The following is a 26,321-nucleotide window of genomic DNA, read 5'->3' as shown; positions in this document are numbered from 1 at the left end:
GAGAGGAAGATCTTCCGCCCGATGATTCACTCCCCAAGTGAGCGCAACGGCCGGTGCTATGCCGATCTGAAGCCAGGAGCCTCTTCTGGGTCTCCCACGCGGGTGCAGGTTCCCAAAGCTTTGGGCCGTCCTCGACTGCTTTCCCAGGCCACAGGCAGGGAGCTGGAAGGGAAGCGGGGCTGCTGGGATAGAACCGGCGCCCATATGGGATCCCGGGTGTGCAAGGCGAGGACCTTAACCACTTGCGCCACCGCGCCGGGCCCCAGTGTTCCATTTTTAAAATGAAGTAAGCAGCAACCTAAAGGGCTATTTGGAGAATTAATGTGTTAAAAATATGTATAAAATGCCAAGCAGTGCTTGATGTCTACTAACCACAACATTTTTCAGTTTTACATTAATATCACATCCAAAACCATGAAATATAGCATCTGTTTACTTCTGGAATCAAACTCAGATAAAAATCTGAGTTATTACATTTAAAGTTCTCCATAAATTGGCAGTGCTTTATCTGGCTACTTCAGAAACAATCAGCTTTTCAGCATAACAAGAAATCCTGTTCACCAAGCCCTTTGTCCCTGTTTGTCTTTGTAGCTTAAAGCATTTCTCAGTCTCCCTTTAGGAGCAAAAAGACTTGAAGTAGGTGAATCATTATGAGGAATTATAAGAAGGAAAGGGAAGAACAAAAGAGCATGCCCGAGAGTGGGCATTATGGCTCACAGGTTAAACCATTGCTTAGAGTGCCACTGGCAGCCCATATTGGAGTGCCAGTTCAAGTCCCAGCTGCTCTGCCTCCAAGCAATCTGCTCATGCTCCTGGGAGAGCAGTAGATGATGACTCAAATCCTTGGGCTACTGCTACCCAAATGGGAGACCTACATGGAGTTCCTGGCTTTTGGTTTTGGCCTAACCCAGCCCCAGCTGTTGCAATTCAGGGAGAAAACCAACAGATGGAACATCTCACTTTCTCTCTGCCTCTCCTTTCCCTTCTACTATTCTGTCTTACAAAAATCTCAAAAAAGCAAAGTATCTACTTAAAGCAGGGAATTAAAACCAAGCTAATAGGTTAGGTAATACTTGAAAACAAACAGTAGAACTTGGAGGTTTCTACAGGAAATATTGGGAATTGGTTCAGAAGAATTTATGGATTTGGCAAGCCAAAGAAAAATTGGAGGAAAACATTCAGTATTGTTTGAGTGTTTTTTTGTGGCTTCATGCAAGTCGGACACCATCAGTCTGAGTTAATACTGAAGTTTGCATTAAATGTGGCAGCAATGGGGCCCTGCGGGGTGGCCTAGCAGCTAAAGTCCTCACCTTGAATACGCTGGGATCCCATATGGGCGCTGGTTCTAATCCCAGCAGCTCCACTTCCCATCTAGCTCCCTGCTTGTCCTGGGAAAGCAATTGAGGACTGCCCAAAGCATTGTGACCCTGCACCTTCATGGGAGACCCGAAGGAGCTCCTGGCTTTGGATCGGTGCAGTGCCGGCCATTGCAGTCTCTTGGGGAGTGAATCATTGGACAGAAGATCCTCCTCTATCATTCTTCCTCTCTGTATATCTGACTTTGCAATAAAAATAAATAAATCTTTTAAAAAAATATGGCAGCAATGAAATCTGTGATTCCTTGAAAGTCTCTTTCATATCCTCAAAAGAACTTCTCTCAAAGAAGGATATGTACTGAGGGCTAGAAACAGAAAGAAAAAATGGTATAGAATTACACAGAATTGTATGCTCAGCTTCCTCAGTCTTGTGTTGTCTTGAAGGCTGTTTGCATGTGATTAGTTATGTTCATGTTTTGTGTGTTTGGATTTAGACTGTGACTTTTCTGCTATATGTTTTGAAAATTGGTTGTTTGGGAATTTAAAAAGAGAGAGAGAAAAATCTTATAGACATTCCTATACCAAAGAAAAATATTTTTGTTTATACCAAAGAAAAATATTTTTCACAAAATTCTGAGTTTCTATTAAAAATACAGTAACATTTTGATGATAACTTTACAATCTACCATAGTCCAAGTTGAAAGAAACTGTCCCAACATTATTAAAATTTGGTATATCTTGTCAAGGGCTGAGAAAGAGATTTTATCTTTATCAGTTCGTTTTAACCCAGGACAGTATATCCTGTTTCATAGTTGGTTGTGTTCTGCTCTAACACTGTATCATTTAAAAAAAATTGAAGGTCGGTCCTCATTGGTGTCTGCAGCAATTGAGGTCTTACCTGTTTTTCTGCTTTGTGATTGGCCAAATGCTGTTGCTAAGCTTGTTTTTTTTTTTTCTTAAGGAAAGTTAAAAGTGGAGTGTGACCTATTTGAACTGCATCCTGCTATTTTGATTCTGCTTTGCGCTTTCCCCTGAAATGCATTTTTTTCTGGCATCTTTTAAAGCTTACTTTAAAAAAAACAAACTGTCCATTTGTAAAGTTAGTGTACAGTATTTTAAGATTTAAATTTTATATGGCTGATACACAAACTGAAATATTGTGATTTAAAATTTTTAAAAACCTGCATGAGTGCCTGAAAATTGAATTTACTGATATAAGCAGGTGTAAGTATAAAGAGCATTATTTTAAAATCTGCTCGCTAAAAGAATTAAAGTTTATCTGAATATTAACAAAAAGTTATTACAAATCCAAAGTACTTTATTAGTTTTTTTTTTTTTTCGATTTGAAGCATAATATGAAAATAGTTATTTATTAGGTCAAAGTTTTGTAATTTGGGATAAAGGCTACTGGTAGCATACTGGCATGTTGTGTCACAGAACGGGGAGGTTGACTTTATTTCCATTTTCCTGGAAAGGTAGCCACCCCCTGCCCCAGAGATGGATAATCCTTTCTTGTGCAGACCCAAACGCAAGACAGGTTAGATCACAGTTCTACTGGAACAGAAACTGTACCAAACTATGTAATATGCAGTAAACTAAGTAGTCGTGTTAAGATGTGCCATGCATTTTGATATTTACAAGATAGATTTATCCCCTTTAAGGACATATATTAAACAATTGTATCTGAGCCTGCTTCCTAGAACTTTTATTTTTACTTAAGTTTTTCACTTTTAATAGGTAACTCCCTCCTTCTCCTGGCATTTTTAAAGTTAAGTACCCACCTACTCTAGGAGCCTATTCACTGCTATAGATTTGTCAGTTGGAGGCAGATAGGGATAATGTTGTTCAAAGACTGGAGCACACTATCTTTACCCTTCCTGCTTACTGATATGATAACATAACTTTTTGCAAAGCTCATAGAGTTGGTTGAAAAGCTTTATTTGGGCCCGGCGCGATAGCATAGTGGTTAAGTCCTCGCCTTGAATGCACCAGGATCCCATATGGGCTCCAGTTCTAATCCCCACAGCCCCGCTTCCCATTCAGCACCCTGCTTGTGGCCTGGGAAAGTAGTCGAGGACGGCCCAAAGCCTTGGGACCTGTGGGAGACCCAGAAGAGCTCCTGGCTCCTGGCTTTGGGTTGGCTCAGCTCCAGCTGTTGCGGCTGCTTGGGCAGTAAACCATTGGACAGAAAATCTTCCTCTCTGTCTCTCTTTCTCTCTGTATATCTTTCCAATAAAAATAAATAAACCTTAAAAAGAAAAAGCTTTATTTAATCCAGTAGCTGAATTATTGGTAATAATCTTTAGTACCATCTGCAAAGACTTAATATTGTAGGTTATTTTGAAAAAAGAAAGTTCAAATATACTATGTCCTAGTACCTTTAAAGTACTTGTAAGGAATGGATTCTAAGAGGAATAATTTAAGAGTCACTGGTAATATAGTAGGAGATGGCCAATTTTAAGATACCTTAAAGCTTATATTATCAGGAGATATGTATACAAGTAAGATGTAAGAACTGAAATAAAGTTTGAAAGATTGTAACTTAAATTTTCTTCATTTTAAAATAGGGACTTCAAACAGAAAGGTTTAGCTAGTCAAGAGATTTTTGAGTTTTTGTTGGTGATATGTATGTATGTTGCTTAGTTGGGTAATCAGCTAGATGACTCCTCACTTAGCTTTCCATAACTGAGTCCCAAGTTATCATCCAATCTCTATGACTTATATGAAAGGTTAAATCGAAGTTTGACACTAAACCTTAATCTCAAGATATTTCTGCTTGTTCATGGGATTCGAAAAATTAAATGCATGAAATTGGTATTCAATAAAAATAAATGATTGATAAGGTGTTATGTAATATTGTACTCTCTTAATTAGCAAAATAACAGCATTCAAATCTGTGCATAAGCATTGCCAAATCTATTTTAAAATTAGAATCATAAGAAAAATAATACCCTCTTCATTTTGTATCATCCAAATAAAATTCTAGTATTTTTCAATTATTTGCTAAAAAATATAAACACAAATTTAAGAAAACTACACTCTTACTGCAAATGGAATATTTATGTTCGAGTTGCTTCTCAATTATGTGCTAAAAATAATAACACAAAAATTACTGCAAATGAAATAATTTTTAATTCTGTTCAAGTTTGAGTTCATGTAAAAGCATAATTTGTAAAGGTATTATCTTATTTTTTTTGAGAACATGTTTTAGCTAAACAGAAAACTAGTAGTGATAAGCAAAAATAAACATTTTTATTTCTTTGAATTTCAGTGCCCTAAAGGCACCTGTACCCTCTGAGCAAAAGGGAAGTTGCCCACGAGGGGTAGAGAGTACACTGGGGTTTTGGAGGGCAGTAGATGGGAAAGCTTGGTGGCAGGCTTTTTTTTGTAAGATACATAATAACAAGCCAGTAGTCTCTCCAGATGTGGCCTTGTACTTTGTGCCCAGGTTAAAAATCTACAACCTAATACTCTCTTGGAAAATAACAACCCTTAGGAGACAAACAAGGAAGGTGATTTAAAGGATTAAAGAACCTGCAACTGAAAGAGTTGAGTGGGGGCTCTCCAAGCTGATCAAGCACGGATACACTGCACAGCTCTGTTCTCCAGGGCTGTGGTCCTTGGGGTTGGGGACTTGCAGAGAGAAAGGTCTGGTACAAAGGAAGAGGAACTTGTAACTCTTGGAAGATTGTCTTTACTATTTTGTCTTAAAATTGTCTTTAATGTGAATAAAGCATTTATAATTCTGTTCTGGTTGTGCTAACAACTCAGTGGCATGCATTTGGCCAAACATTTTAACCAACTCAATTCTAAAAAGAAACTAGAACTGGTGAGTTGGCTTCCATCAAGACTATGGACACAGGGTTAACTTTAAGATAATTGCAGTTGGTTTTGTTCTACTTTCTGTAAGTCTATATATTCTACCTGTGGTAACTCTTTGTATTTGAAATCATAGGTTACATACTAAACCAGTTCTCTGCTTGTGCCCACAAACAGAAGCACTATGAGAATTTTAAAGACATTTTCATATGTGGTTACATTTTTGTTAAGTACAAATGAAATGTAGCCCCTCAAAAATGTTTTTTAGGGGCTGATGTGATGGCTTAACTACCTGATCCTCCACCTGCAAACACCAGCATCCCAAATGGGCACCAACTGGCTGTTCCACTTCCCATCCAGCTCCTTGCTTATAGCCTGGGAAAGCAGTAGAGGATAATCCAGATTTTGGGACCCTAGATCCATGTGGGAGACCAGGAAGAGGCTCCTGGCTTGTAGCTTTGGACTGCTCACTTCTGTCTATTGCTGTCATTTGGAAGAGTGAACCAGTGGATGGAGGATCTTTCTGTGTCTCTCCTTCTCTCTGTAAATCTGTCTTTCTAATAAAAACTAATAAATATTTTTAAATTATTTTGAAAATTTCACACTACAATGTATTCATTAGTTGAAGAAATAATTTTACTTACATAGATTGTATAGTTAGTAACTTCAGTTCTTTTTGTGAATTTTTAGTAGTGTTCTTTTTCTTTAAATTCTTTTGTAGTGCTAAAGAATGTGTAGTATCAAGTTCTAAATTTCCCACCACACTCATCTCCTTCCTGAATCTCATACTATACCATTCCTTTTCTTTTTTCTTTTTTCTGTATTGATGCTGGAACAGGTATTTAGCCTATTCCAGTTTGCTACTAATGTGGACCCTGAGAGGCAGTAAGCCCTTTGCTTACTGTCTTACTGGATCCTGTCTTCCTGCCCCCTACTGCTCTCCCACATACTTGTAACTTCAGCTTGCCCAGATCAGACTGTTTCTGGTATTTGTGGAGTGAACCACCCAGATGAAACTGTCTCAGCCTGTAAAGTAAGTAAATAAAATTTTAAAAATCAGTGATACTGAAAAGTAGTTAGCCCTCTAAAAGTTACAATACTTCTGAATGAATTCTCCCGCTTAGTTTTGATATCTAGAAAGGCCTTCTTTCCTGTTATTTCACCTTAGATGGCTCCGAGGATATTTAAAGCTATGCCTGATTACAAAATGTTCCATGATCTTGTCAAACAATGGTCTGTATATAGGCAGCGTCTGACTTGCACACACCTGCCTGACTTAGCAAGTGATCCAGCCATATCATTGCCAGCACCCATGTAGTTATTGTCCTGGAAGTGCAGGCGCAGGAACATCGAGTCAGGGCGTGGCTATGGATTCCCACGGAGAATCAGGGGAGTCTGAAAGCAGAAGTTGTTGAGCAGGTGTGACCCTGAGACTTGCTGATTTCCACACAGAGCTCACTTGTGCATCAAGTACCCCACCCCTGCAGCCTCTAAAAACATTTGTTCTAATTGCCTGTATCTTGAAAAACTTGGAATTTATTATTATACTTTCACTTAAGGTTTTTACTGTTGTTTGATTTTATGGAAATACCTGTTCACAGTTGTTCCATTCAAAACCTAACTTTTCTGAGGGTTTGTTGTGTGCCAGGTCCTGGGAACTGGATTTTGTGGAGTTTGCTTTCTGTTAACACAGGTCAAGTAAATATGAGATGCATCATTTAGAATAAATACTGTGATGTAGTTCAAGAAATCTGCCTTTCTTCCTAAAGCCTACTACCTTTTCTAAGAGGAATAAGGTAATGCTAGGAACATTTAAAAGGTCTTGTAGACTCCATCCAGACAATGAGGGAGCTTTGAAAAGCGTGGGGTCACCAAGGGCCTGGACAGAGATCCGGAGAGGAGTACAGAGTTGGAGAAATGGAGGAGAGCTGTTCTCTGCAACCACTTATTCCATGATTTCTTTTTTTTTTTTTTTTTAATGGATCTCACCCTGAATATAAGCAAGGGAGATGAATTTCACTTTCTTTCTGTTCTTTCTTTTTGCCCCTTTAAGCGAGAACTTAGGCTGGTGTACAGTTATCATATGGTTGAAGATAGATGTTCATTCAAAGAAGCAACCTGCAGTAATGGCTGCTGCTTTGGATTTAGACAGACCTAGATTCTAATGCTAGGCTTCATTTATCTTCTAACCTTGGGCTGGCTACCCAAGCCTTAAGAGTTTCTGTATCATAAATTTGCTAAGTGAAAACAATCCTATCTACTTTATGTACATAAAGTGTGTAGCTTCTGATAGGCACGGGTTGATATATGAGTAGACAATACTATCAGCCTGGAAAACCTGACCACTGGTGAATACATTGATTCTCAGAGGAAAAGTGACTTTTAAATTTAAAGCCAAACTGTATGGAATACTGCTTACTGGAAAGTATGCATGCATGATGGTCCATATTTCTAAATCCTTGTGTAAAGATTTAAACACTATGCACTTTTAAAACAAGCACCAGAAAAGAAAGACGAGACCACAGGCTTGTCAACATTTTTGCTTCTTTAAAGTAATAGACCTAGAAATTAACTTGAATAAGTGGAAAAAGTAGAGAACAAACAAGAACAATATAAAATTAAGGTTCAGGGCTAAAAGAATCTTAATGTACCCCAAACATGATGTTGAAAAGGAAAAAAGTGCTTAGCAGACAAACTGTATATATAAAAACAGGAAGATATGAGCTGGGGGAGGAAAATCTTGACAAAATTAGTAAGCAGAAGTAACTGTCAAGCAGCATTTATTGCTTCACTTTTTTAAAAAACATAGAGTTATTAATCTGGTCTTTGACCTGCGTAGGGGATTATTCTTGCCCTTTTCTTCATCCCGCTATGTCTCCCCTTCTTATCATCTGGCCCCTTGTCTCGTTGCCATTCATCTCACTGTTACGGGCTTAACTTTCTGATATACAGATGTATCATTACATACATTCAGGAAAAGAAAAATAAGTAATATAATGGAAAAGTATAATTAAGACTAATAGTGGGAATTTTGTTACTTGGAAGTAGACACGTGAGCCAACATTTATTTTTAAATCAGATGTTTCAAATTACAAAAGGGTTTGGTTTCCGTCCCCCTCTCCCAAGATTGCCTAAACCGCAGAGCCCTAACAATCCCATTCTTACTCTGCATCAAGCGCTATTAGCTGAACCCCTTGCTGTGTGTTTTTAAAACAATTGCTAATGTAACTAATTCCAATGAATAAATGTGCATATCTGTAGCATGTTAGCTCCTTAATGAGAAACGTAATCCAGAAAAGCATTATTATGCCTTTTGGCCTGATTAGTATTCTTTCTGCCAAAATCTGGCTGTTGCCTTTCATGAATTGATCGTCCACTTTAGAGATCCAGTGAGTTCGAGAAAGGCACCTAGCCAGGAGAACAGGTAGCCTGAGATTTTTCTCCTCAGATTCAGAGACTGGTAAGGGGAGGCATGCTTGCCTCATCAAGGAACAGATTGCTCTCAATGCCAACAAACCCTGTTGCCTTGATAAGTTTGTCCCCAATGTGTCACTCTACCTCCAGTTTTGCCCCTTCTCATTTTTCAAAGCATTAGCTAATATGCAAATATTGTTCCACCCTATTGTTTAAAGCTGAACTTCAGCAACTCAACTACTAGCAAGAATGCAAGTGATATTCCTTAATGAAACTTCAACAAATTCCCTGTTACTACTCGGTTTTTACTTAAACTCATTCCATGACTCTCCTGTGTTTCAAGCCCAATGCACTTCTTTATTCAGCTTCCCCCAAACAACCACATCACTGTATCTCTGGCTGGGACCATCGCTTAGGCCTGTACTTTTCCAAACCTTCATTTTAAGTTTCTTACCAGGGCGTCTTTACTAATCCTCAGAGTTTAAGCTCAGCTATGTCTTCTAGGAAGCCTAGCTTGAACCACCATTTCAACTTTCGACTCTCCTAATATTTCATAGTGATTTCATAATTCTCTGGTGATAAGCCATTTGATATTACTATGTTTTTCACTTATATGCACCTGCTCATTACTGGAAAAAACAAAACAAAAACAAAACAGGAGTGCACTCCTGGCAATAACAGGTGTAGGAGCTGTAAACCTTCTGTCAATCTAGCTCTGTATGTGGAACAAGACATTTTCAGAATCCAGGAAATATTTCAGAATTGCTGTTACTTCTTGGATGAGAAGTTTGAATCATTCCTTAAAGAAAGTATTGAAAAATCAGGCTTTGTCAGACAACTGCTTGTCTATTCTGAAAACTTGTGATCTGTATCCAAAGCATAGACCTTCTCAGTCACTGCTGTGTTTGTCATGTCAGCAGATGTTCAGTGGGCCTGGATGTGCCTGCCACTGGCCATACAGAGGAGAAGCACCTCCAAGACCTGTGGCTGCTCAAGAAGTAAAATTCTGAAAATAACAAAGAAAACATTTCCAGAAGTGAAACCCACACAGTAATATTTACAGATCATTTATTACGTTTGTTGGAACTCTTGCTTACTTTGGATTTATTTGGAAGCAACCTTTTCTTATGTTGGAGAATAATGTGACTAATTCACATACTACTATATGCAAGAGAGCAGAAATTAGTGCTCTTTGAAGTATGTAGGTCAGTCTTTATAGTGACCATAAAGGAATCTCAACATTTAATGGCTTGAAGGTTCTTAGTAAACCACTGAATTCGAATGTAAGTTAAAATTACATTTCTTTTTATGAAAGGCAGTCTTAAAAAAATAGATTCAAGCCTCCTAGGAAAGGGGATATCCTAGTTGGAGCTGCTTCTACAATCTCAGTATGTCTGAAATGTTTCTTAAATAAATACTTACCAAGCTCCAAGTGTCAGACACTTCCCTGTGTTGCAGTGTGCAGCTTTAATTTACATTTTATCACTTTAAGCCACTTCAGGTTAGCTGAAGGCCAGTGTCCCCTTTGCTTCTCATTAGAACTGTAAAGGTGAGCATTTTGCATTGTGCAAATATCAATACTTAATGTCACGAATAAGACAACTGGAACTATATTCCTGGACACTTGAAATTATATTATTTGTGATATACAACTGGAACTATGTTATTCCCTCGGAAAACTAAACTGACAGTTCAGTTCTTCCAGAAAGAGTCATTATTTTCTTGTAGTTACTTCATTTTCTGTCTAGTTTTTGTTTATGCATAGCTTATAGTCCCATACAGCCAGTGCACTTATGTTTGCAAGTTATTAATTTACAGCCAGTTTATCTTGGAGAGTATGTCCTATGACTCCAAATTGGATGATTAACTGAGTTTGTTTTGTTTGTTTATGACTGAGTGGGCATTTGATTAGACTAGTTTATACCTTTTCTTCTATGTTAGCATTCACTCCTAATTGCTTCTCTTGACCAGTAAAAACAAAAACAAAAACCTGGGTGCTCTAGCTGTGTTTAAAAAGCAGTTTGTAAGGATCGGTAACATCTTATTTACCTGAAGGAGATCATCAGTAACCATTTTGAACCTGCTGGGTGTGTAAAATGTGACCATTCCAGAACTAAAAGAGTAGTGTAGTCTTCTCTGAGACACTGTAACCTTGCTCCTAAGACTGAAACTTATTTTCATTAATGAACCTGGTTCATTATCAGTTATTATTGATTTAAGCTTCATTTGTTTCCTTCTTTCAGGAAACTCCAACATTTTTTTTCACTGGAGTATGAAACCTTTGAAAAAATAAGGGCAAACCTGTGAAAAGAGAGAGATGTAATTGAGTTTATTGTGGTGTGTGTTTAAGAAAAAGATGCCAGTAGAGCTACTTAGGAAGTAGTTTGGACACAGTACCTGAGAGATTGGGCTCTAGATCCAACATTGTCAATCATGGGAGCCTTTTTATAATCTAGAATTTTCTAATGTCCTTAACAGATTTGAGAGAGTTTTTATAACCTAAGTGGCTGGCTGATGAAGGAATGTGAGAAATTACAAAGCTTTGCAATACACACGTGGGGAGAAATCTGAGAAAAGCGTATTTACTCAGTAAGAGAGTGAGATAGTTTTGACATCGCTCGCCAAAAATAAACTTTACAATGAATGTAGGCCATAGCCCCATCCAGTGTGGTCTGGGCATTGCTGCGAAGGAAGGAGAGAAACGGCCGTGCTTGACATTTAAAGAGAAGGGTCAGTCCGGAGGTTAGTTGTTGTTTGGCCCTAGGTGATTGGCTTCAGCGGGAGCTGGAGGCCAATTCGCCCTTCCCTGGAGCCCGAGGGCTTGCTGCACCTGCCAGCACGGGTGCAGTCTCCCCTCCCCGCCCACCGAGCCTGAAAATTAGCTCATCGCTAGGAGCTGGGCTCTGGAGGTTGTTTTTCGCTCGGCGGCGTCAGACCACCCGCCCCTCCGCGGCCAGTGGGCGGAGCCCTGCTGCGCCGCCCGTCCGCATTGGCGCGCGCGGTCGTAGGGCGGCGGAGTGACGGGCGCGGGGCGGGGCCGCGCGGCCTGTTTGTCGGCGCCGCCCCGCCCCCTCGCCGTGCGCGCTGACCGAGGCGCTGCAGCCCCGAGTCGCGGCCGGACGCCCCGCGCTCCGCTGCCCCTGCGCTCCCGCCGCCGTCCCGCGCCGACATGCGCCTGGCCACCGCCGCCAACGAGGCGTACAGGGCCTCGCTGGCCGTCTCGGAGCTGGTGAGCTGCAGACAGTGCGCCAGGGACCGCAGCCAGGACGAGGTACCCGGGCGAGGGGCTGGTGGGCTGGCAGGCGGGCGGGCGGGCGCGCGGGCGCGCGCCCCAGGCCCAGGTGCTGGGACTGCAACCGAATTCGCGTCGCTCCCCGCGGTCGCACCGAAAACGCTCCCAGAGGACGGGCGGCGGGGAAGGGACGGCTGGCGTGGGTGCGAAGACCGTCGTCCCCCCGTGCAAGTCTCCACAAGCCCGGGCCAGCAGCGCGCCGCAGCTGAGAAAGGCTGCCTGTGGCTCCTGCCCTGGCCTTCTCGGCACCGACGGCCCGGCCCCCTTCGCATCCCGCTTCCAAACTGGGGGAATTGGCCTGTGAGTCCGTTAAGAGACGATGTTGCTCGGAATAAACGCGTTCTGCGAGCCCCGTGGGGTGTGCACCGCGTTTCCCCGCTTTGGCGTAGGGATCGGCCCTAGAAGGGAGCGGATGAATTGTGACATTTTGCGTTTTTCCGAGTTGGTTGCAAACAGGGCGCTGCTTGGGAGTTGATAGTGCATCTTCATATAGAATGTGAACCTTTGAAACGCTTTGTGTCCAAGGATGATACAGGAGCAAAGTCGAGGCGTCGGGATTAAAATTTGAGTGGAAATCAAAACGCTGTTCTGAATTGCTGGCTTGGATCAGGAAATCTAAAGATAATGAATTATACCTGATACTCTGCAGGTTTGCTTGATAAAATGACTCTGGTTCGGTGGTTACTTGTGCTTGTTAGTTGGTAAATGGAGTCTCTTATCAGTATATATTTAATAAGCACACTTAAATGGAGCTCATGAAGAGTAGAGCAGCGGATACGTTTTGCAGATTTTGACTTGGGTGGATGGTTACATGCTCCTTGTTTACGGATAACGTAACAGTCTTTAAACATCCCGGGTGAGGTTGCTTTGAGAACTGCATTACCTAAGAGGTGTAACAGCGGCAAAATGTTGAATTAGTGCTTCTGTGTGCACAGGTCTTTCTCATTTTAAGTAGAAATGAGCCTGCCTGAATAGATGTGTTATTTTGGGTGATGTTGTTGTGCAGAATTCTGGTTCTTGCCTAGATCCAGAATTGCTAAATATAGCCATGTAAACTGGAAGATAAGAGAGACATGTTAGCTTGCCTGTGCATTCCGGTGCCTGGGGTGGAGTGGGGGCGGGGACAGTTGTGTTCAGGAAACCAGGAAGCTTTGTGTATAGTTATGTTTCATTTTTAATACTTGAAGCATGCACCAGGATAACTTGGCAAGTAGTGGTTTACAGGAAAACCATTCACTTACAAAAGAATTCACACAATTCTTTCAAAGAGCAAGCTTCCATAATGCTTTTAAGTGAAACTCTTTCCAGGAATGGAACTCATAGCCTGTGTCACCCTTACAAATGCAGTCCTTTGAAATCAGTGGGTTTTGTTCTTTTTTCTAAAGTACAATTAAAAGAACAACAACAACGAAAAAAAGCACCTGGAGGTCCTATCTAAATCTAGCAGTGTCAATGGCCATCTTAGAGAAGTACTAAAGTACTAGTATATACTCAAACCAGGGATACTTTGTAACACTTATAGACCTCTTTGTTTCTACTTAAAGTATTTGAATGTCAAAAGGCCAACACCAGACTATGGGAATGAATCCCTCAGAGACTGGGAAAGTGTTAGGGGGAACTTAAGACTTTTTGCACAGTGTATCTTTACTTTGTTGGAATGTGTTTCAAAAACACCGACTGCTTTTGTATTAAATTTCTTTTTAAAGATTAATATCATTGTTGTGATTCAGTAATGTTGTTAGGCATCTAGAATAAGTGCTGTGGGGAAAATGACATGATTTAAGTGGTTTGCTTATTTTTGTTTTTCAGCCAGTTTTGCAGGTATATGAACACTGTAAGTCAATATGCTTTCAGTTTGGATTTGTGGCATGTCATTCCTCCATTCTCTTCAGGATATCAGAGATCCATAAACAGGCTTGGACCATCTGATTAGAACAGTACTTTGAGTACACAAGCACTGATTCATACAGAGATACAAAACATACACAGTTCTGTGGTGCTGGCAACACCCACTGAGAGGTTTCATACTCTGAAGACAAATGTGGTAGGATTAGGCACCGATGAGGAAACAGATATGAGATCAGAGACTTGAGGCCCTACTGTGATGCAGAGCTTGTTGCTGTCTCTCAAAGATGGCTAAGAGGGCTGTTGAGGAGAGAGAACTTTGAGTTCTCATGGCGGGTTTTTTTTTGTTGTTTTTCCAGCCACACCTTCAGCCAGCCTGTGAGGTTGTGCTGTGATCCACATCTCCATCTGCTTTTTGCCAAAGCAATTTTCTGTTGGTAGCTCTGCTTCCTGGAATCTGGACTGGCCCGAATTTGCTCAGAGTTCAAAATTTGCTTACAGTAGTAGACAAAGGAATAACTAAAGTCACCTAAATAGGAATTTGAATTTGTTTGAAAGATCTGTTTACAGGGAGAAGGACGACAGAGGCCTTCAGTCCTTTGGTTCATTCTCCTGCTGGCCAGAAGCCAGGAACTCCAAATGGGTCTCCTACAAGGGTGGCAGGAACTCAGGTCCTTGAGCTCCCATTCACTGCTCACTAGGTGCGTGAGCAGAGACTCAACCAGGCATGCTCATATGGGGTGTGGGCATCCTAAGCAACGATTTAACCCACTGTACCACAATACCAGCTTCTGTGATGTGAAATAATTTGGAGTGCAGAAGGTCGTTGGGATTGCTGACATTGTTGCTGTTTTTTGTTTGTTTGTTTGTTTCCTTCATGTTTAAAGGGGGGTATTAAGGAAGAAGGCTCACCCAATTTCCCACCCTCCCCAGGTCCTGGATGTAGGGTATGCTCTGAGGTTCTTGCTTAAGTGGTTTTGATACTTCAGCAGTTATGAATCGCTGCCAGTCTTGCCACTCCAAACACGATGAGGTTGTTGAAAAATCCATCATAGAGTCTCTGTTTGCCCCGTGTTTCGCTGCCAAGATATAGCTGAGATGGTTGGTTGACCTGTTCTGTCTTCTCTCTTTTCTTGGTTAGGGTTCTGAGTCCAGCATATTGTTGCTGTTTTATCATCACCACCCATGTGTCACAGATAAGAACCCTTCACTTCAGAAGTTAACATGTTTTCTTGACAGTTGTACACTTACTAACACCAGACCTCTGACCCAGCTTGCTCTGTATTCATTCTCCTGCCATACTTGATGCACCATTCCATTATTGTCCTAAGTGGTTTTTTTTTAAATCTTTTTTTCCAAGATGAGTCTATAAAAGTTCCAGTGGTAACCAGCCCCATTGGGCAGTCTGAAGGTAATTGTCACCTGTTTACTTTTCCCAGGGGTTAATTTGTGGGGAGTCGAGGCTGGATGGAGTCAGTGCTCCACTTCCTGCCAGTGTGCACACTGGGATGAATTTGGATGCAATCTCTGACCTCATCAGGAACGCCTCAGATTAGTCCTGTATTCTGCTGGGCACCAGATTAGGTAGAACACTGTGTCCCCGTGTGTCAGCTAAGAAAAGGAGAGAGTATCTTTGGATTCCAGCCCCTGAATGTTTATTTAAAAAAAAAAAAAAGTGTTTGAGTCTAGAAGTGCAGTAACTCTCATTTTTGTCAGTGTGGATCAGTCCTTTGTGCTTGAGGAAGAATTGACTTTGGATAGCACCTCTTCCCTTTTTCTGCCTCTGAATCTTTCCCATTACTGTTCTCTCCTCCTCCTCCCACACCCCAGCATTCCCCCTTCTGCTTTTCTAGGATGACTCAGACACCTCACAACCTCTTGAGTTCAGTTGGGACTTGACCCCTGTAATCCAGGTGTGAGTAGGGTAGTGCTGCTTCAGTTAGAGCTACACTAAGCTCAGTAACATCAGGCTCCTTTCCTGTGCTCTCTTGGTGTTCCTGTGCCCCTGGCCCCCTCTCTCCTTCCAGACGGGCTCCTCATCAGGGAGACAAATATGCTCTTAATACTGAGAGGTATTAGACAATGAGTCTGAAGAATGCTGCTTTTTCCTGACTACCCTTATTTAAGACTCAGGACTTTTCACTCAGAAAGAATGTGGGTGGGTGGGTGTGTGTGAAGATTTATTGTGTGAACGACAAAGTTTACAGAAAAGGAGGGAGGGAGGAAGAAGTCTGTTACCTGCTAGAGCACTGTCCATCCATATGGCCTCATTAGCCAGCGCTGGGCCCATCCAAAGTCAGAAGCCAGGATCATCTCCTGGGTCTCCCACGTGGGTGCAGGGTCCCAAGGAATTGGGCCATCATCTGCTGCTTCCCAGGTGCACTAGCAGGGAGGTAGACTGGAAATGGAGCAGCCAGGGCTTGAACTAGCACCCATATGGGATGCCAGCATCACAGGCAGTGCCTTTATACTACAGTGCTGGTCGCAAGAAAGGATGTGTTTTAAAAGGAATGAGGAAAGAAAGGTGTAATGATGGAAGACTTAGGGAAGATAGGAGACAGTGCTCCTGACACAGCCACTCACCTTGGCCATAGGGCTGATCTTACAAAGACTGGAGAATTATTCAGAGTCCTTGGAAAAGGCCCTTGTTAAACCTATACGTAAGTATAGCTCATTTATATATGCAGTATATTCAGTTTTTGAAGTCCTTATAACCACTAATTTAGAATTCTGAAACTGTTGTTACATAAAAGTTTGCTGCGTAAAGTGTATTTGGTATAGGGGGAAAAACATAATTCAATCTCTTTATAAAACATCATTCAGCCATAGGAGAGCCTCAAACTACTGATCATCCAAATGACTGTAGTGTCCAGAGCTGTGCCCAGCAGGAATCACGTGTGTGGTAAAGGCCCAGATACCTTCCACTGTTTCCCCTAGGGGCATTAACGGGAACCTAGCTTAGAAGTGGAACAGCAGAGACACAGACAGGGGTCCTTGTGGGACCCCAGCATCCTAGGTGGCAGCCCTACCTGCTATACCACAGTGCTGGTCCCATAACTAACACTCAGACTCTTGATGTTTTCTTCCCCCTCACACGTTAGACGCTTCCTTCAATGATGTATAAACAATGAGTGAATATTTCTCCACCTACTCCCAACAAGCCTGATGTCAAACATTTTGCTTTTAAGCAGTCTTGTTGGAGAAAATATTACCTCAATATAGTTAATGTGAAGTTGTTTACTTAAAAGTGTCAGGAGATTTTTCCTGTTATTTGTATTGCCCTTTTTTTTTTAAGATTTGTTTTTATTGGAAAGTCAGATTTACAAAGAGAAGGAGATTAAAGATCTTCCTTCTGCTGGTTCACGCCCTAAGTGGCTGCAAAGGCTGGAGCTAACCTGATCTGAAGCCAGGAGCCTGGAGTGTCTTCTGGGTCTCCCATGCCGGTATAGGGTCCCAAGGCTTTGGATCATCCTCCACTGTCCTCCCAGGCCACAAGCAGGGAAGCTGGGTAGGAAATAGAGCAGGTAGGACTTGAACCAGTGCAGGCAAGGGTACAATTTAGGCCCTAGACTATTGCATTGGGCCTATGTTTATTTTTAAGTCATCAAATTTATTGACCATATAATTTATTCCTTCTGAGCTTTCTGACATTCCTTAGGTCTATCCCATTCCATGAGTGTTTTCTCCTAGTACTGTAGGGTTTTTTGTTTGTGTGTGTTTTGGCTTTTTTTTTTTCATGTTTAATTGAGTAAAGTGTGATTTAGGCCTCCAAATTTACTTTGTTCTGAGTGGCTCTCCAATTGTCCCTACATCACATCCAGTTCTGTCCTGTTTGAAAGAATACTGACGTGCCAAATGTAGTGACCCTTAGTTATAAAAGTGAGTGACAATCTCTTAAAACAGTGTTTTCAAAGATTAAAGAAATGAGATGGGATAAATGTTGTTAGTCAGTTTTGCCATATACTATGTTCAAAATGTATATAGGAGGGGCTGCATTGTGGTGTAGCAGGTATTGTTGCCTGCTGATATTTCATATGGGTACTGGTTCCTGTCTTGGCTACTCCATTTCCAGTCCAGCTCCCTGCTGATGACCTGGGAAAAGCAGTGGAAGATGGCTCCCAAGTGTTTGAGCCTTTGCACTCTCTTGGGAGACCCAGAAGCAGAAGCTTCCCCTGTCCTTTGCTTGATTCATTCTTGGCCATTGGAACCATCATTGAATGAGCCATTTGATGGAAGCACACTCTACCCACCTTTCTCTCTCCCCCTTCCCTTGCCAGCTCACCCTCTGGTTCTCTCTCTCTCTCTCAATCTCACTCTTTACCCCCTCTCTAACTCTGAATTTCAAATACATAATTTTTTTTAAATGTATGTAGGGGGCAACATTTGGCTTAGTGGTTAGGTTAAGGTGCCCCCCGTCTCATTGAGTGCCTGGGCTTGAGTCCTGGTTCTGCTTCCTGCTAATGTGCACCCTGGGAGGTAGCACGTAGGTGGGAGCTCACGTAGCTGGGGCTCTGGCACCCATGTTGGAGACAGATTGAGTTCCTGGCTTCTGCCTGGCCTATGACTATTGCAGGAAGCTGGGGGGTAAACCTACAGATGGGAAATCAGTAACAGTCTCTTTCCCCCTTATCTTCTTTCAGGTAATTTGTTTTTATTTTTATTTTTATCCAGCAATTTGAAAGGCATCATTTTATGTAAATGATTTCTTTGGCAATGATATTTTTATTGGATATCAAAATCATGATACATCCATGGCCAGACTAGTGAATTAATTGCCTCCTCTGATGAAGAATATAACATTAAAACATTACTGTCTTCTGTATAAATATGGAATAACCAGAGTAAACCAGTGTAAGATTAGCTGAATGATTTATTCTTTCATGCATTCATTTGGCGACCATAGCCACCTTTGAGCTTGAGTCTTGGCTTCTTCTAATGAAGATTCTCTCAAATTTTGTCCTGCCTAATTTTTAAAACTCCATTTTGTTTTCAAAAAGTTTTCATTCACTTGGACCAGATTTCTTGAACTATTGCAACATGTATTTTTCTCTGTTGCTCTTTCCCTTTTTTCTTTAGAAGGAAGGCATCTGGTTTATATCATGAAGAACCTTTGTGAACAGTAGGAGAAAAATAGAAATAATATTTTATGTAATTATATGTTTGTTCTTGTGTTAACTTACTAAAACAAGATGAATAGGATATAAATTTCAAAAAGTAGGGAAAGGTGAATTATATGTATGTTACATACGTATATTTCCATAGCACACCATACAGGATGTGTATTGGCAGGAACCCCATTTATCCGGTTTTTGTTGACCACGCTGCATTGACGGCATGAAGTACAGTGTTGTAGACAGCTGTTAAAGGCCTGAAACCATTACTCTGAAGTGCTTAAGCATTTCTAAAATATAAACGAAGTAGATGGCGTCCCATACATACAAAGCTTAATTGATGGAAAATTTGAAAATGGAATGAGTTATCTCTGAAATTATTCTACAAATCAGGGACACAGGCCATGTGATACATTCTCTTTTGTCAACTTAAGCAGTTACTGAGGCCTCCTTTCTATGAGGCCTTCCTCTGGCTGTCATAGTAATTACCCTTCTTCCAGGTCAAGGCAGCAAAGTGGAGATGCTGCCTCTTCAGTTCCTCAAGACGCACAGGGTTTGGTATTTGGCTGAGTTTGAGATGTACAAACACATTAGTCTTATTTTGTCTCTCTGACAACCCACAGGGTTGGCTGCTGTGTGCTGAACTTTCTGTTCTAGACTTTCTGCCAAGTACTTTATGCAAAACTCTGGTTTTAGTGAAACAGGTTTGATTGTTTTAAGTCAGTTGTGTTCTAAGCTGTTCTTAGCTCTGTGATGCAAATAGAAGAGTGGTATGTATATATGGCCATGAAAACAAACCACCAAAACAAGCCTGTCTCTGAGTTAACTGGTTGTTTTTTCCTCCCATTCCTGTACTCTCAGAGTTCATGTTGTTTACTGCTGGAGACTTACGATGGTGTAATTTTCTTTTCTAGGAACTTGGAATCAGAATTCCTCGACCACTAGGACACGGACCAAGCCGATTCATCCCAGAAAAGGAGGTATGTTGTTTGTAAAGTACAGAGTGAACTGTATGCTTTTAAGGAAAATGTTCATGACCCACATCTTGGCATCGGAGCAGCTGTTGATCAACAACATGTTTCACACAGAGCAGATCATAGTTAATCACTTTCTGGCAGTGAATCTACACGATTGGAAAGCTGCTGGACTTGTGTTGATTTCTAGTATTTCATGGTGCTTCTTTGACACCCATGTTCCATTAAGTAAATCCAAGGCTGTTTCAACCAATAATACACCATCCACTTACATTTGGATGTCATTTAGATTCGCCAGTACACTGAGATACTTAGCCTTGACCATCTCCATGGGTTGTTACGTGCACTGAATCCCATCTGTAATTCTGTATATGTAAAAGCAGCTCTGCTCTGGTTTTCAAAATCACTGCTGAGTATTTGGGTTCCGTCTCACTTGAGTGAAGTAGGTAGCGTAAGGATGGCCTTTAGTTGTCTCTGCAAGCTCTGCAATTTTGACAGTCTAAATCTGCTTCTCTGTCCAGATTCCAGCCAAGTATCTAAGTGGTGTTTAAGTTCAACCTCTGTTGTTCAGACCCTACTGTATAATACTTAGTATGTGATAACCTGTTTTTTTTTTTTAAATCTTGCTACCAGTTGAGTGTAAATGTTAATCCTGTTCTCTTAAACCAAATTTAATCTGCTTCTGAATGATGCTTAGGATTCAGTCAACACCTATTTTCTTTCTTTAAAACTTGCAACTTACATGACCGTGGTTTTTCTCTTTTATACAGATTCTCCAAGTGGGGAGTGAAGACGCACAGATGCATGCTTTATTTGCGGATTCCTTTGCTGCTTTGGGTCGTTTGGATAACATCACATTAGTGATGGTTTTCCACCCACAATATTTAGAAAGTTTCTTAAAAACTCAACACTATCTACTGCAGATGGATGGCCCACTACCCCTCCATTATCGGCACTACATCGGAATAATGGTTTGTAAACTCACTAAAAATCATTTCAGCTTTTATTGGTCTAAGATATAGCTAGTACTTAGCCACAGGAATAAATACTCATATTCCTACTTGTGTTAGGATTCCTGTTAGTCTCTGTTGTTTAAATAAGTTTACTTTCTGATGTAACAGAAAAACATTTATAATGTTCTGAAAGACTGGCTATTAAGATACAATAGAATGAAAAACCTGTTTTATTACTATACATAGTTTATATTGACAAAAATTGGTGTCAAACCTATCTGATCTGTAAATGATATTTTAATTGAAGTCTCTTGATGTGAGATTCTGAAAGGTAGAATATAGGTGAAAATTTCTAAAGTTCAAATACTTTTTATTAGATACTTTGTTCTTGCGATATTTCTGAACTACTCTCTGAGGTGTTTTTGTTTTTCTTTAAATGCTAACCTAAAAGCAGCATTTATGCAGTTTATAGAAAATCTGAAAACATAACTAACAGCACAGCGAGCTGTTTTGTACACTTACAGAAGGAAATATCTGTAGTGTTTGGGATTTCACTGTTACGAAGCCTCATGTCATGATCTTTGCTTTCTCTTAAGGCTGCAGCGAGACATCGGTGCTCCTATCTGGTGAACCTGCATGTGAGTGACTTCCTGCACGTCGGCGGAGACCCCAAGTGGCTCAATGGCTTAGAGAATGCTCCTCCCAAACTGCAGAACTTGGGAGAACTCAACAAAGTTTTAGCCCACAGACCCTGGCTTATTACCAAAGAACACATTGAGGTAAGTAATGAAGTAATGCGTCTCAGCTGCCATTTTCAAAAGCCACTTTTAATAGACTTTCTTAAGAGCAGTTTTGGGTGTACAAAAGGTAGCTTCTAAGACACATGTTTCATGTTATTACCACGTAGGGTTAGTGTGGTAGATCTGTTATAAGAGATGAAGGAGTGCTGACATTTTATGAGTACTAGGAGCCCATGGTTCCCCCTAGTTTACTCCACCTTGTACAGGTCTTTGAGTTCTGGCAGGTGCAGTGTCATACAAATTACTTAATAGTCATTGCCTGTCAGTGAGTGCCTCCTACTCCACCAATTCAGCCCTCTTTCCTTCCTCCTGAAACCCTTTAACAACGTACCTTTTGATTGCCTCCCACAATAATTTTCCTTTTCCAGAATGTCATTGAGGTAGATGGATAGTGTTCAGCCTTTTCAGATTGGCCTCTTTCATTTAGCACTACGCATTTAAAGTCCACCCCCACCCCTGCCTGGCAACTTTGTGGGACCTGACAACTCACTTATCTCTAAAAACCACTCCAAGAGACGGGTATGTGGCAGCTTGTTTACCCATTCACCTATTAAAGGACATCTTGGTTACTGCCAGTTTGGGGCAGTTATGAATAAAGCTGCTATATCCATTTGTGGGCAGGCCTTTATGTTTATTTGGATAAATAAGAATGTGACCGCTGGATCACATGGGAGGGCTGTTTTTAGCTTTGGAAGAAACTATGAAACTGTCTTCCAAAGTAGCTTTACCAGTTTGCATTCCTGTTATTCCATATCTTTGCCAGCACTGGGGTCAGGTGTTTTGGATTTTAAAGCCCTTCTAAGAAGTGTGATGTGGCATCTCACTGTGGTGCATCTTTATTTTTAAAATGCCATCTTAAACTAGTTCCCTCTATTTAAAAAGTCAACAAACAGTGGGTTCATATTCTCTGCTGTGTCTACCATGCAGTAGAAATTCTGAAAACACATCTTTTTTGGTCTTATCTTTCTTAGAAAACTTTCTAATAGATTGTTATATAATGGTTACATAATTATGAAGATATACAATTTGAATATGATTAATATAATGTCTTAATATTTTCAGGCAAGGAAAATAAAATGGTAAAATGGATAATGAAGCAGAAGATGCACAAATTCTATTTTTTCAAAATCACTTATATGTTTAACTTTTAATTTGGTGACTTGGGAATATTGAGTGAAGATGTTCAAGGCCCATGACAAAAATTCCTTAGGAAAGCCCAATAATAAACAAAGCATGGCACTCACATGGTAGCCTGTTTTTAAAACACAAATTTATTACATTTGGTTTGAGAATTTAAACTAACAACATAGGCATTCCATCATTATCCAGTAAACTAAAATGCAGCAGTTGCTCTTAACCAAAATGTATTCCAGTACATTTATAAATTAAGCCAGAATTTCAGAAAAATCAAAATAACGTGTTACATTAACATGTTAAGCTCTGTTCATGAATATATTTTCATGAATTAGCAAATTACAGCGTCTGCTTGTTTTGAATTGTAATTTTACGCTAGGCTTTGTATGGTCACTAATCCTATCTTTGATGAACTAAGATGAACTCTATACTTTTACCACACCAATATGAAAGAACTTTTTTTTCTGTCCTCTTAAGGGACTCTTAAAAGCTGAGGAACACAGCTGGTCCCTTGCGGAACTGGTCCACGCAGTGGTTCTGCTCACACACTACCATTCTCTTGCTTCGTTCACATTCGGCTGTGGAATCAGTCCAGAAATTCATTGTGACGGTGGCCACACATTCAGACCTCCTTCTCTGGGTAACTACTGCATCTGTGACATTACAAATGGCAATCACAGTGTGGATGAGATGCAGGTCAACTCAGCAGGAAATGTTTCGGTAAGTATTATTTGTTATGAGACTAATTACAATAATCACTATGATATTTCTTCCTTCGGCTTCTTAGAAAATCCACCCTACTAAATCCATGGATACACTCTGCCCCTCTGCATATTTATTAAGATGAAAGCCTGTCACTAGTTGCTATGAGATATACAAAATTATGAGATTCCCTACCCCCAGAAGATTACAAATAATTTGGGATCAGGAGCCAACAGCATGAGCCTACCAGTGCCAGCTACAAAGTGACTGGTGACTGCAATGCCCTGGCGGGAAACAGGCAGCAAACAGTGTGACCTGGCAGTGGTGGCATCTTTGGGATGCCAGTCATATCCCATTTCTTCCCTTTTGCACAAATGAGAAAGGCCGACTTCTCGGTTGTTCTTATTTTAGAAGATTTAAACAACTTCTATTGGAAAGTTTCTCCCTTTCAAATTTTTCCCGTTGAACTTTGTACAAATATACAAGGTAATATCAGTGTAAGTAAGTTTGTTAAAATGCTTTCACCCTTACTCCTTCTCCCCTCTGGCTTTTTTTTTTTTATGTCCTTAAGTTTTTGTTGTTTCTCTAAAACAGAACCAGTTGAATGGTCTATAAGCAAAATTCAGTTCCTGTATGCAGTGAATCTAAATTCCCTCTGCATTCTTTGGCTTAAGTGTGAAGCAGGGTTTTATTTTATACTGCAAAAGAGAAAACACAGAGCTAGCATCGCATCATCTGAACACTTTGCAAATGTTTCCTCAGCTGTATTAATTCTCGTGAAGCCAAGTCAGGCAAGTCACTGAACCTCTCTCAGCCTCAGTTCTTTCATATCTAAATGTGACACGCAAAGTTACTGTAGATTCAAAAGAAACATTTCTAAGGCAAAATATCTTGTTCGACATTTTGCATTTATCAGGTGCTAAATAAGTAGCATTTGCAGGATGAAATTAGCAGGCAAAAATAATGTTTCTAGCCTTGATCATAGAGCACTGTGCTCTATGTACCACCAGTATCATTGTCCTTCAAGCTACCTGGACCCAGTCCTCTCATATATCGGACCCCTTACATACTCATCCCAGAGAGTGACAGCTGCCTCATTTCCAGAAGTCAAGTGGCCAGCCCTAGCCATGTAAGAATATGCTTCATTTTCAATTATGTAAGTAGAACAGATTACTATTTTAAAGATATTGGACATAGGTGACAGACAATATGCCCTTGGAACTAATGCACTCACTGGGCATACTGTCACCTAACACTTGGTATATTTAACTGAGTAAGTAGAAGTTGACTTTTAAATTTTTTTAATTTATTTGGGGCCTGGCGCAATAGCCTAGGGGCTAAAGTTCTTGCCCTGAACGTGCCAGGATCCCATTTGGGCACCAGTTCTAATCCCGGCAGCTCAGCTTCCATCCAGCTCCCTTTCCCTCAGAAAGCAGTCGAGGATGGCCCAAAGCCTTGGGACCTTGCACCAGTGTGGGAGACCCGGAAGAGGCTCGAGCAGCTCCGGCCATTGCATATATGCAATAAAAATAAATCTTTAAAAAAATTACTTATTTATTTGACAGAGAAAGAGTGAGCTTCCAGATCTCACTCTTCAGCTGGCTGCAATGGTCAGCACTAGTTCAGGCTGAAGCCAGAAGCCTCAAGTGTCCTCCGAGTTTCCCGTGTGGGTGGCCGTTGGCCAAACATGCAGGCCATCTGCAGAGAGCTGGCTCAGAAGTGGAGGAACTGGGACACAGAATGGTACCCATGCGGGATGTCAGTGTTGTGGGCAGTGGCTTTACCCACATCACAATGCAGGCCCCAGACAAGCTAAGGTAATTGTTATTTTTAATTCATATACATGAAAATCAGATGTGTGGCACAGTCGTAAAGCTCTCATGTGGGGTGCCCCCATTTTCTGTTGCAGTGCTTGGTGTGTGTCCCAGCCTGCTTCCTGTTAATGTGCACTCCAGGAGGCAGCAGGTGGTAGCCCAAGTCTTTGGATTCCTGGCTTCTGCCTGGCCCAGCCATGACTGCTGGTGGACATTTGGGCAGTGAACCTCCAAATACCAGATCTGTGCCTGTTTCTGTATCTTTGCTTTTCAAATAGAGAAAAATCAAGTTTTTCAATTATAAGAAAATGTTTTCTCCATTTTATAAGATAATTTCTATGAGCAAGGCTTGATAATATACCCATCAGTTTCAACCTGTGTCTGCCCTCTATAACATTGTGCTTTCTTTTTAGGTAAGTGATTCCTTCTTTGAAGTTGAAGCCCTCATGGAAAAGATGAAGCAGTTACAGGAATGTCGTGATGAAGAAGAAGCAAGCCAAGAAGAGATGGCCTCGCGTTTCGAAATAGAAAAGAGAGAGAGCATGTTTGTCTTCTCCTCAGGTAACAGCAGCCATTACATAGCCAACAGGGCTTGGGTGCTGGTGCCAAACTCAATCCAAAAATGTCAGTGTTCATGCTTTGCTTTAATATGAAGAGAATCAGTTCATAAAGCCCCTAGATGGCATTCAGCTTTAAAATTCTATGATTCTGAAAAAAACTAGTAAGTTACCAGTGACTTGAATTATTTAAAACCCTTATCTGTATATAGGCCACAAGATTTTTTAGAAAGAAAAAAAGTTCATAAATTATCTCCCAATATATTTTAACAATAATAGAAGCAAAGAGTATAACTGTTAAAAGCACCATTTTCCCCCAAGCCATGTTAGGTTCCTCTGTGTTAGGCTTCTCTATAGAAGTTGGGAGTGAGCTTGTTTTTTCCTTGAGGAAAGGTTTTTGTTTCCGTCTGTGCCTGAACATTTGAAGTCGGAAATAATGCTGTCTTTACGAAAGCAGTCTTCTCAGCTCCTAGACATGACGACGGTCCAGAAGGGCACGGAGGCGGTGCAGCAAGCACCGTCAAAAGGTTACCTTCCTCGTAGGGCTGCTGTCTGTGATCTTACTGTGCATCATGTAGCATGAACATTCA

At 40.9% G+C, this 26,321-nt stretch overlaps 1 protein-coding gene across 2 annotated transcripts in view; it reads left to right on the top strand.

The window, feature by feature from the left end:
- SESN1 (sestrin 1) overlaps nucleotides 1-26,321 on the top strand; it is an 86,212-nt gene that overhangs the window by 54,498 nt on the left and 5,393 nt on the right. Inside the window, exons 1-6 of one of the 2 annotated variants that reach the window (XM_040983869.1) lie at nucleotides 11,627-11,820; nucleotides 19,712-19,777; nucleotides 20,542-20,742; nucleotides 21,321-21,503; nucleotides 23,136-23,378; nucleotides 25,588-25,735. In XM_040983869.1, the coding sequence (XP_040839803.1) occupies nucleotides 11,719-11,820; nucleotides 19,712-19,777; nucleotides 20,542-20,742; nucleotides 21,321-21,503; nucleotides 23,136-23,378; nucleotides 25,588-25,735 (943 nt within the window). In that variant the 5' untranslated portion in view covers nucleotides 11,627-11,718. Of the gene's footprint in view, nucleotides 1-11,626; nucleotides 11,821-19,711; nucleotides 19,778-20,541; nucleotides 20,743-21,320; nucleotides 21,504-23,135; nucleotides 23,379-25,587; nucleotides 25,736-26,321 lie in introns of those variants that run through there. The other variant, XM_040983868.1, reaches the window with a different exon arrangement.

Source organism: Ochotona curzoniae, unplaced genomic scaffold, assembly GCF_017591425.1.
Source record: "Ochotona curzoniae isolate NIBS_2020 unplaced genomic scaffold, NIBS_Ocur_1.0 contig_3819, whole genome shotgun sequence".
Classification (NCBI taxonomy): domain Eukaryota; kingdom Metazoa; phylum Chordata; class Mammalia; order Lagomorpha; family Ochotonidae; genus Ochotona; species Ochotona curzoniae.
Note: the sequence above shows the minus strand (reverse complement) of the source record. Positions and strands in the feature narration are given on the sequence as shown.